The following is a 12196-nucleotide window of genomic DNA, read 5'->3' as shown; positions in this document are numbered from 1 at the left end:
GTAACCCCAATTTGGATTAGAGCACTGTAGTGCTTGACAGCAGTGACTCACCCCACCTTCCCTCCAACTTACATGTATATGTTGGGACATGCCAAGATATCATGGGAAAGGGCAAAGCTAAGACTACAAAGGGAAAAAAAAAGGAGGAAAGTCTAGAGGGGAAAAAAATGTCTAGAGGGGAGAGTAGACCTCAAAAGCTATTTCATTCAGTAAATAAATATTTGAGTGCCATCTGTGTGTCAGGCATTGTTCTGGTTAATGAGATGAATAATGAGAACATTTCGTATTTCAAATAACCATTGAAGATTTACTTATTTATGCATACAAGAGCTGGGGCACAGGCCAGAGATGCAGGGAGGTGTCTCTTACCAGAGACAGAGTGGGGAACAGAACAGGCAGACTGACTGAAATACACTGCTGAGGGGAGTAGTAGTCAAGTCAGGAGAGGTCAGTTTTGCCATGTGGGTTGCCCACTGGCTGGCTGGGGATCCAACTGGAGTTGCAGAAGTTGCGGTTTGCTTCATGGTGCAGTGCTTAACCCCTTGCGCCATCAGGGAGGCCCCTGATATGAAACATTTTTATAACATGTTTTTATTCTTCTTTAATAACACATTTAATAACTATGTGATTTATCACATAGTTTTATGCTAGAAAAAGACTTTTTAAATATTTTATTTTTATATAATTCTTACATCATTTTTCATCTTTGTACAATGTATGCATTTTCATTTTGGTTATATTCCCCATACAATTGCACCACCCCCCTCCGTTATTTTGACTCTAGTCCTTCCTCTCCCTGCCCCTCCCTAATCCCCCCACTCCATAGTGTGTCTCTGGTTTATAGTTGCTTATTGATTTTGATTATTATTTTGCATTGATTAGTCTTTTTTCCTGGTCTCTTATTTAGGTTTTCTGAATTCCTGCTATGAGTGAGACCATCCGGTATTTTTCTTTTTCTTTCTGACTTATTTTGCTGAGCATGATCCCTTCTAGCTAGGAAAAGATGTTTTTGTGACTAAACTCTAAGTATTATCCTAAGTAGCTTCCGGGTTTATTGTACATAAGTTCTATTTATAGATTGAAGTTGAATTATAGCTATTGACACGTAAAATTAGGGATTTTCAGGCAATGTGAGGTCTAATATAGGATCTTACATGTATCTACTGTATTAAAATAGAAGAAATAATTTCCTATGCTTCGTAAATGCACTCATATTCTTAAAGCAAGACTGTCAAGAAGATGGTGACATTTGGTAAATATTGCTTTCAGTTTGTGGAGAGATTATTGGGTATTTTCTGAGCCTTTACCCTTAATATGATCTGATCATTTGGAAGCACTGGTCAGGGATGGATGGCAAAGTAAAAAGCTCTTAAAGGCTAAGCAGGTAAATGTATTGAGGTAGAGGTAAGGCAGTGAACATAAGAAAGAAAGATTTAAAATAATATTATCAGATACTGTAATGACGAAATTATAATGACAACAATGTTGTGTTGGCCAAACAAGCATTTAGCTGTTGCTTTCTACTTCTGGGCATTAGTTATCTTGGGAATTACAATAGGTTACTCTCTAAGGGAGAATTGATTGAGAGAACTGATATCCTTGTATATACAATAAGGCAACAGAAAATGGTGCTATTTCCAGGGATTCATCTAACTGTAGTAAATACTAAGTGTATGAAAATATGATTTTATCCTTTTCTTCAGAATTAGGAAATGCCAATGTCACATTCAACATTTATTCCAAAAAATTAAAATAAATATGAATTTATATATGTTTTGAGTGGCAAAAATAAAACAATGTAGCAACATAACAGAAAACTCAGTGTGTTAATTTCTCATATAATCTTAAGAGATTAATTTAATTTCTCATAAAATCTTCAATATCTGTAGTGTTAAAGATAGAATCTGCAGCAAATCAAATCAATGCTCTGCAAATTTTGTGAATAACTAGAACATCTGTGAGTTATTGCTGATTGTAGATAACATAAGGTATACTACTGGGAAAATCTTAGTGGAGTGTACTTGAAACATAATTGTTTGGTGATACAGAATTTGGCTCAGAATTAGACATGAATCGGAGTCAGATATGGTGAGGGATGAAACTGAAAAGCTCACTGTGACAACTGAAAAAGACGGGCAGATTCACTCCTCTAAGGAAGAGAATTGTTTCCTGATTAGAGGGGTTTTCTTATTTAATTAGTATTTTTTCCTTTATCACTTATACATGTTATGTATGTACTCACAATCAACTTCAGGTACTTAATGGGCCAAACTATTTTTTATTTTTCTGTAAGACTATCAGACTTTTGCCAAGAGAGAAGAATGTGTGTTACCCCTCAAAATAATCAGTAAAAAAATATTGAACATATACTCAATCTTGAAATATGTACTCGATGTATGTAAGTACTAACAGTACTGAATTGAATTGTTTTGACTTTTTCATAATCCTATTCCAGGGTCTAATGGCTATTGACTGCCCATATACTGGCATTGTGGACTATCAGCAGGTGGCTTTGTCATTTGCCCAGGACTTCCAAGAAGCAGGTGGCTCTGTCTTGACCAATTTTGAAGTAAAAGGAATTGAAATGGCCAAAGAAAGTCCTTCAAGAAGTGAAGATGGTAAGCCATCCTAGTTTTTCTTTTGAATACTTGTATTGCTTTCTACGGAAACTTGGAACTGTTTTGTGTGGGATAGAGCTGGTAGATGCCACCAGGAGTGAGTTTAGAGTAGGGCATAGAAATGGAAGCAGGTGCAGAAGGAACAAGGAATTGATTGTACCTGGGAGAACTAAGACTTCTGGAGGGTTTTTAACAGATAGAACTGGTTCCTGATGGGATACTTCTGGCTGGTCCTAAAGACCTGAACTGCCAAGACTGTTTATGGAAAAATTAACCCCCAAATACTTCCTTATGTTGCAGGTTAGAGTCAGAATCCCTTGGCAAGTCTTATTAAAAATGCAAGCACCGGGCCTCCCCTGGTGGTGCAGCAGTTAAGCGCTGGGTTGCGAGGTTGCCCGCAGCCTCTGCAGCGCCAGTTCAATCCCTGGCCACCGGCGAGGGTCCCACAAAAAAACAAAACAAAACAAAACAAAAAAATGCAAGCACCACTCAATTTTAGTGAATAGGGCATAACTTGACCATTCTGAGCATCAACCCCTCACTCCCCAACTCCCAACCCATTCCACACACACACACACACACACACACACACACACATTATAGATGACACTTAAAATTTGGTTTGTTTTGCTTTGGCATCTTTTTAAAAAACCAAATGAATGACTTGTAAGCTTTCTATTTGCTGTTGGAATATTTGAAGGAGAAAGAGTTGTGCTCAAGTTTTTAAGATCTGGGCCATCTGAGTCATTCTCCCAGTGCCCTTTAAATTCTAAAATAATGAGCAAAAATGCTAAGTAGTTAAGATAGTGATAGGTAGGTAGCATAATATAAATCAACTTTATGATATAGGTAGTTGTATTCTTCACTTGCTGTACATATAGTTGATAAGACTTTGAGATCCCATGTGTCTGCTTGGGAACTAATTTTATAAACTGCTGGTTTATTATTGGAAGTTTTTGTGTTGTGGTAACTTTTGCTTCCCACACACCTAAGATTTCACGTGGACTCAGGTAACCAACACTGGACAAGAAGGTTTCTCACATCATTGCATTAGTCCTGTGGAAAGATAACATACTAATTTATGAGGATACATTTTGTATCATGGTTTTCAGGATTGTAGTTCAGAGAAAAATTGAGACTTCCTATGTAGGAGCTGAGGTGGAGAATGGTTTATAAGTATAGATTAAGTGAATTATGAGAAAATCAGCTAAAAATAATTTTCAAGTATGAGCTAGTTTAATCTTGCTACATGGTAAAAAGTTTCAAATGAAAATTGGGGTGCAATTATGATTATGACCGAAGAAAATCTTTAATTTAATGAGTATAACATTTAAAATAATGTAGACCTTATTTTATTACTAAAATATATCTTTAATTATTTTTTTTCCAGGCATGAAATATCCAATTGTTATAAGGAATACAAAGGTAAAGATTCTTAAGCAAAAATTGTCTAATTTCATCCCCTCTCCTTTCTTAAAAAGTTGAGTTAACCATACTGCTCTGTTTTATGTCATTGAATGAAATTTGGCTAACATAAAAGTTATTCTGAGAGAAATTCTTTGAGAGCATCACAATAGCTTTCATTCTAAGAAGGGTTTCAATTTGAAAGTGTCTTCATAAAGTGATTTGCCAGTGAAGGGTAGGATTATAACCACTTAGAGTGCTTAACTTTAAGGCAAAACTGATAGATATTTTATTGTTCTGCCTACTTATCTGCATAGACTGCTAACTTTCTACCAATTAGTAAAACTTAGGGAAAGGGCAGATTATGCAGAGGAAATGGAATGCCTTCCTTCAACTTCACGTAGTCTAAAATAAGAACTGTGAAATAACATAGAAGCATTGTATTCACTGTATGTTCACTGAATCAACTGAGTTCAATCATGGGAGCAGAGTATTAATGAGTGTTGTAGGATTTGTAATAGCAATTAGGTCTTACATAATTGGAGAAACAAAGGTTCAGAAGGGGAGTTGTTAACATCACCAAATAATCTGAGAAGCCACATGTGTCCAGCTGCTGAAGTGGGCTACAAACAAGAGGTTCATAAAGGGAGTACTTGCTTCTGTCTATACCCAGGTAGTAAGCTGCAGTAGCTTTTGATTAGTAAGATCAGAAATTGGAAAGCAGTGCTGGATATAGAGCTGTAATTCACTTGGTAGTGGGTGTTTATCACCACATTGGACTGGAATGACCTTTAAAGAATAGTGTCTGCTGCTTCACTTCCTGCCAACTTGTATGCAGTTCCTGTTTTGGTCAACTTTAAGTTGGAACTATACAGGGAAGGAGATTTTGTCAAGCCTAATTCTCAGCTTAACCAAATAGACACAGTAAAAACCCTTGTAGTCCACGCCTTTTCAGTTTGGCATCTTTTTAATATCCTTCTTAACAACACTTATCCAATAAAGACAATAGTAAAATTATGCTCCTACCTACAAGATGCAGCTATCCCCTCATACAACTGAAGACTTAGGAACTCTACAAAAAATATATTGGAAATCCACTTTACCCATCTTTGCATGATATTTCTTTTCTGAGTTATACCTTCCCTTTAAGATCAAAGATATAAGACTAACCAGTATTTAAGTAGTTCTCAACCAGAGGCAATTTTGGAGACATTTGGCAGTATCTGAACACATTTTTGGTTGTTATAACTGGTAGAGGGAGACGTGCTACTGACATTTAGAGGGGGAACACCAGGAATGCTGTTAAACATCCTACAAAAAGGTGGACAGGCTCCGGCAAAAGTTTATCTGTTCCAAGTGGTATTGAAGTTTATCTGTATTGAAGTTTATGTGTTCCAAGTGGTATTGAAGTTGAGAAGCCCTATGTTAGGTAATGGAAAACCGGTAGAGATGAGTGTATTAGTCTTCTCAGACTACCTTAACAGAATACCACCAACCAGATGAAAAACAGCAGAAAATTATTTATTTACCGTTCTGGAGGCTAGAAGTCAGAGACCAGGTGCCAACAGGGTTGGTTTCTGGTGAGACTTTTCTTTGTAGATGGCTGCTTTCTTGCATGTTCTCATTTCTGCATGTACATGTGCAGAGAGAGAAAAAGCAATCACCGGTGTCTCTCTTACTCTTTTTTATAAGATGATCAGTCCTATCAGATCAGGGCCCCACTATTCTGATCTCATTTAACCTTAATTACCTTCCTAATTCCTGTATCTTCAAATATAGTTATATTTGGAGTTAAAGCTTCAACACATGAACTGGGGAGAATGGGAGCACAATTTAGTCTGTAACAATGGGGATAAAGAAATAGGTAATATATGGACTATTTATTTCAACAGTGAATAAGGCATTCTGTACGTTCACACGTGGTGGTTTTAGCAGGAGTGTTTTGGGCAGGAAAGAAAAATCTATATCCAGAGCAGTTGTCTGTTTCAACGCTGACTAACTGCTGTCTTTTCTATGATTAAAGTGGTCAGAAACCATATCAGTGACTCTGTTGGTCTCTGCTATGGGCAGCTTGAGCAATCAGCAGAGGCTATAAGGGAGATCAACTGTGATGAATAAGTCCATATTGCTGAACTCATTTATTACCTGCATTCTTGCTGCCATAAACATTCAGTTCATGAAGCCATTGAGTAAGGTTGGGGTTCTGGAAGAAAGAGGCTAACTAATATCCACAGAGCAGGTCATCTTGTCTATGAATTATTAAAATTGTCCTCTGCTGAGGTTAGTCATTGAGCATACATTTAGAACCCAGTATCTTTGCTCTATGAATCTGTGTGCACAAGTTCAATCATATACCTTTACTCCACAGTTCCATTTCCTGACTATCAAGCCAAGCCATTAATCATAGCACATGAAGCATGTAGCTCCATACTTCTGGCCTCTTTCCTTTTGGGTAAGGTAAACATCTAGGCATGACATTCAAAGTTCTTCCCTCTGGAAAGATTTATCTTCACTACAGTCCTTCAGGGTCACTCCTTTGTGGGTTCCGGTGCTATAACTTCACTTTCAAGTACACTAGAGTAGATAGAATAGATAGCTTTTCATGGGGCCATAGGAGCAGGTTGAGGTGGAGTGGGTAATTTAGCAGGAGTAGGAATAATGGGAATTTGAACTACTTGCCTTCTACAATTTATGTGTGACAGCAGAACCTGTACGACCCTGATTTTGTATATTCTACTTCCTCTTGATAACTGAGTGCTGCGCTGCACACCCAATTTTGTGGCTTGGTGAGTCAGACAATCCTCACTTAATAGTGGGTAGTTCACATGGTAACTTGGTGACCTATGGTCAAGTATTGAGTCAAAGCCAGAAGCACTTTCTCAAAAGTATAACTTCCCCCCAGAATCCTAAAATTCTGTGCTGTAATTCACCTATAGGAATCTGCCTACCAAAATCTCCATAAAACATCACTATCTGGGCCTCCCCTGGTGGCGCAGCAGTTGAGCGCTGGACTGTGAAGCTGCCCGCAGCCTCTGCAGTGCCAGTTAGATCCCTGGCCGCCAGCGAGGGTCCCACATGGGCCATAGACCTCTCCCGTCGCTCCCGCTGCTCCCCTTAGTAGTGTATTTCTCGTCACCCTCCCATGCTTCTGACTGTACCCAGTGCTTGTATAAATAAATATAAAATAAATCTTTAAAAAAAAATCACTATCTGGGGCCTCCCTGGGTGGTGCAGAGGTTTGAGCATAGCGCTGTGAAACTGCAGCCTTTGCAGTGTGGGTTCCATTCCCAGCCAGCCAGGGAGATACCCACATAGTACAACAGACCTCTCCCATCTCGCCCGCTGCTCCCCTCAGTAGTGTTTTTGGTCTTCTGCCTGTTCTGCACCCCCTGCTCGCCCCCATCTCTGGTGAATCCTCTCACCCTCCTGTGCCTCTGGCCTGTACTCCAGTTCTTGTGTAAAATAAATCTTAAAATAAATAAATAAATAAGGCTTTAAAAAAAAACCCGTCACTATCTGCCATAGACATTTTGGTTACCATCAGATATACTGGGCCTAATTGACAGAGCAAGCAGGTTTCCTTTCAAAGAAGGATTAAATAGCTATTTCTTCCCCTGCCTTCATCTAAGGGACATTTTCTCTGGAGTATGGCATCATGTGATGGAAGATACCAATGGGATATATTGGTCACCCACAGTTGTTGTATTTGTTGCCTTTCACTTGACATTTTCCTTTAATATAACTAAACAATGTAATTTAAAATCATATTATCTTAAATAACGTAATTTAAAGTTTGGGGTCAGCTTATCAAGTTTATGTTTTTATTAGATTAAAAGAAAAGTAGGATGCATACATAGGTAGAATAAGGCTGCAAAGAGGGGCTGCAAACTCAGAACCTTGAAATAGATGAGAACCCTGCAGCTTCAGAAACAGGTCAGGGAGGAGGGAGATTTAGGAACAAGAAATTACCTGGAGCTAGGATTGCTAGTGGTTTGTGATACAAAAAGCAGAGATGGGGATTAGAGTGCAGTGGTGGGGCCTCCCCAGTGGCGCAGCGGTTGAGCGCTGGGTTGCGAAGCTGCCCGCACCCTCTGCAATGCCGGTTTGATCCCCGGCCACAGGCGAGGGTCCTACATGGCGCACAGACCTCTCCTGCCGCCCGCTGCTCCCCTCAGCAGTGTACTTCGGTCCTTCTGCCTGCTCTGCTCCCTGCTCTGGCTCTGGTGAATTCTCTCGCCCTCCCGTGCTTCTGACTGTACCCAGTGCTTGTATGTATGTATGTATGTATGTATAAATAAATAAATAAATAAATAAATAAATAAATAAATAAATAAATCTTAAAGTGCAGTGGTGAACGGGAGTTATATGAAACCATCTAGGAAATCATGTGGCAAATTGGAGAGTTCTGCTAGTCAGGGTGAAGCTGAACATATGCAGATTTTAATCATAAAATAAAATGTATGGGAAAACGTAACAGCCTAAGATTTGTAATTTTCTGGACAATAGTGTGTGCTTTCAGTAAATGAGGTTTGAATGAATGGGGTTTCTAAATTAGCCTCAGTTTGCAAAAGTTTAGATATTGATCAGGAAGGAGGAATTGGTTGATAGGTGGGTTACAGTTGGAATTGAGTGAGATCATTGAGTGTGAAGCAACCTGAGATCAACAGGTGATAGAAAACTGTCTGAAATACAGAGGAAACAAAGTTGGTAGGAACCTTCTGAATGAGGCTTACTTCTTCATGCAACAAGTAGTTAAGAAGTTCCATGCTAGGTCTCAGTAAAATAACTATATTTGTGTTTGTGTTTGTGTGTGTGTGTGTGTGTGTGTAAAGTTTAAGTATTCTTGGGCCTCCCCGGTGGCGCAGCGGTAGAGCGCTGGGTTGTGAAGCTGCCCGCGGCCTCTGCGGTGCCGGTTCAATCCCCGGCTGCTCCCCGGCCACCGGAGGAGGGTCCCACATGGCGCGCAGACCTCTCCTGCTGCCCGCTGCTCCCCTCAGCAGTGTACTTCGGTCCTTCTGCCTGCTCTGTCCCTCGCTCTGGCTCTGGTGAATTCTCTCACCCTCCCGCACTTCTGACTATACCCAGTGCATGTATAAACAAAACAAACAAGCAAACAAATAAATAAAGAAAAACATGCCTCTATTAAAAAAAAAAAAAAAAGTTTAAGTATTCTTGCTAGGTCAACCGTTATGTCTCTAACTTAAATTACAAAATTTAAGGTGTCATATTCTTGTGTTCCACAACCCTGAATTTCTAGCTGCCATTTAGATACTAAGGAATTTATTTTGCTGATGCATGCATTAATTTCCTCTTTTAAAGAAAATAAAAAATTCACTTCTGTACCCTTATTGTCTTTTCTATCATCTGACTTGCCCTCAGTGACATATTCTTCTCTCCTTCATATATATCATTGGTTTCTGTTACTCTAGGGAGCTGAAGTTCGATGTCAGTATGTCGTGACATGTGCAGGACTTTACTCGGACCGTATTTCAGAATTGAGTGGCTGCAGTCCTGATCCTCGTATTGTACCATTCCGGGGAGATTATCTGCTCTTGAAGCCAGAAAAATGCTATCTTGTAAAAGGAAATATTTATCCGGTAGGTAACAATACCTTTGCCTTTTCACCCTTCTCTAGATAGTTGTGGATGGGGAGTGAAGGAAAATATTTTCCATGGGTCAGAATTAAGAGAGATTTTTTTTTTTTATTTTATAGAGGCATGGTTTTTATTTATTTTGTTTGTTTGTTTTTGTTTATACATGCACTGGGTACAGTCAGAAGCACGGGAGGGTGAGAAAATTCACCAGAGCCAGAGCGGGGAGCAGAGCAGGCAGAAGGACCGAAGTACACTGCTGAGGGGAGCAGCGGGCGGCAGGAGAGGTCTGCGCGCCATGTGGGACCCTTCTCCAGTGGCCGGGGAGCAGCCGGGGATCGAACTGGCGCCGCAGAGTCCGCGGGCAGCTTCACAACCCAGCGCTCAACCGCTGCGCCACCGGGGAGGCCCTAGAGAGATTTTGAGTATGTTTTTGTATAACCCTTTTTGCTATTTTTCTTGTGGTTAATTCCCTGAATCTTTATTCTGATATTAAGTCATTAAATTATAATTAACAGCCCACAAGTACATGTCTCCAGAAAGCATCAGTGCACCATGGGAGGGCCAAATCAAGAAAGAACCAGATTCTTCCTCCTTTTTGGTAAAGGGACCACTCATAGAGAACTTTCCCTGGTAGCATGCCCAGATATCGGCCCTCTTTCTCAGTTCACTATCTTTATGTGGAAAAAAAGGGGATGTGGCCACTTTGTAGTTTCATGGTATAGAAGACAGAGCCATTTAAATGAAGAGTTTATTCTTTTGTCTGGAACCTACTAGGTTAAACCAGATAAAACTACCAGTATCCAGCTATTTAATGTTTTTGACTTTGTCAAAACATCAGTGTCATCAGCTTCAACCTTTACAAAAAATCTGTGCTGATGATGTATATTTTTTCTGGTGACTCTGATTTTACTTGCCAACTATATACATTCCTAGTTGGGGGTGAGAGGAAAGTGGGGATAGGGTAGGGAATAATCTGAGCTAGAATAGTTCTTTCCTTTTTTTTCTTTCTCCAGAAAGAGGGAGAGGGGAGGCCATGTGCATTGTGCCTATAACAGCAGTGTTTCCTCATGTCATTTCTAGGTAGCGGTATAGAACAATTAAAAATTGAACTGATGGGCCTCCCTGGTGGTGCAGATGTTAAAATCTCAGTGCTATCAAGCTATCACCAGCCACTGAGGCATAAGTTTGATCCCCAGCCAGGGAGCTAATCCACATGGCACAGCAGACCTCTCCTGTCTCACCTGCTGCTTCCCTCAGCAGCGTATTTCAGTAGATCTGCCTGTTCTGCTCCCCATTCTGTCTCTGGTGAATCCTCTCACCCCTGTTACCTCTGGCCTACACCCCAGTTTTTGTATGCATACATAAATTTTTAAAAAATGTTACTTTCTAAAAAAAAAAAAAAAAAAAACCTCAACTGAGTACAGATCAAAAGTAATGCAAATTAAATCAATGAGGAGAAATTGTTTATATTACCAGTTGAATGTTTGCATGTATAATAAAGTGATATATAATAGGGCTAATAGTTTTTTACTGTATAAAATCCATAGGTCCCAGATACCCGGTTTCCTTTCCTAGGAATTCACTTCACACCCAGGATGGATGGCAGTATTTGGCTAGGGCCTAATGCAATTCTTGCCTTTAAACGGGAGGGCTACAAACCCTTTGACTTCAGTGCCAGAGATGTTATGGATATAATTATCAAGAGGTAATAACTTTTACTTGTTTAAAGGAAAAAATGATTTTATTTGCTTATATTTTTTTCATGGGAAATTGAATCTTTATTGATATTCTACTTACTGGGTAAATCCTTATATTTGTGATTGGTGTATTGATATTTTTATTAATATAAATTAAGAGCTTTGTAGAATAAACATAATGTTGTAACTACTTCAAGAAAATTCTTATAAACCAGGGTGATGTCGTGGTTAAAAAAGAACATGACCAAAAGCCAGCCATACATTTGATGATTCAAGTCTTGTTTTGGTAGCCTTCAGGTTGAGTTTAGGAAAAAAGCAGAAATTTCTCTCAAAATCAGTAGATGATACCTTGATGAGACCATTTCAAGCCAGTCACCATTATTTGGAAACTACTGGAGAAATCACTGATATCCAAAATTTTTTGTGGAAAACTAAATGATACTATTTTGAGGTGGGAAGTAAATTCTTTACTATATAAGAAATAAGTCAATGTGGTATTTCACTGGTCCTTTTAGAAGTGTTGCTTTCCAGAGGGTTTCACATCAAAACCACTAAAGCTTTTTAAGATCTGTTTGAGCTTTACCCACCACAGACTCTGAAATAGGTTTATGATGGAGCTTCCCAGCATGTGTGCTTATAAATAGATGTATTTATGTATAAATATATGTATTTATATATAAATACATAAATTTGTATTTTCACAAACATTTATAAACATATAAATATATGTTTTATATGTTTATATTTTATAAAATTCACATATTTATATTTTTATAAATATAAATTCATATTTATATTTCTATAAGATTTATATTTTTATTTATATTTTTATAAATATTTACATACACACATAGGCTTTTCAGTGTCTTACTTGAGAGTATGT

General features: G+C 38.8%; 1 protein-coding gene across 3 annotated transcripts in view; it reads left to right on the top strand.

Annotated features, from left to right (window-relative positions):
• L2HGDH (L-2-hydroxyglutarate dehydrogenase) overlaps positions 1–12196 on the top strand; it is a 38302-nt gene that overhangs the window by 16334 nt on the left and 9772 nt on the right. For all 3 annotated transcript variants that reach the window (XM_054690290.1, XM_037503295.2, XM_037503296.2), the window contains exons 5-8: positions 2456–2618; positions 4009–4043; positions 9452–9619; positions 11164–11321. In XM_054690290.1, coding sequence (XP_054546265.1) covers positions 2456–2618; positions 4009–4043; positions 9452–9619; positions 11164–11321 — 524 coding nt within the window. The remainder of the gene's footprint in view (positions 1–2455; positions 2619–4008; positions 4044–9451; positions 9620–11163; positions 11322–12196) is intronic.

The sequence above is a fragment of the Talpa occidentalis genome, unplaced genomic scaffold (assembly GCF_014898055.3).
Source record: "Talpa occidentalis isolate TD23 unplaced genomic scaffold, MPIMG_talOcc4v2.1 talOcc4.11, whole genome shotgun sequence".
Classification (NCBI taxonomy): domain Eukaryota; kingdom Metazoa; phylum Chordata; class Mammalia; order Eulipotyphla; family Talpidae; genus Talpa; species Talpa occidentalis.
Note: the sequence above shows the minus strand (reverse complement) of the source record. Positions and strands in the feature narration are given on the sequence as shown.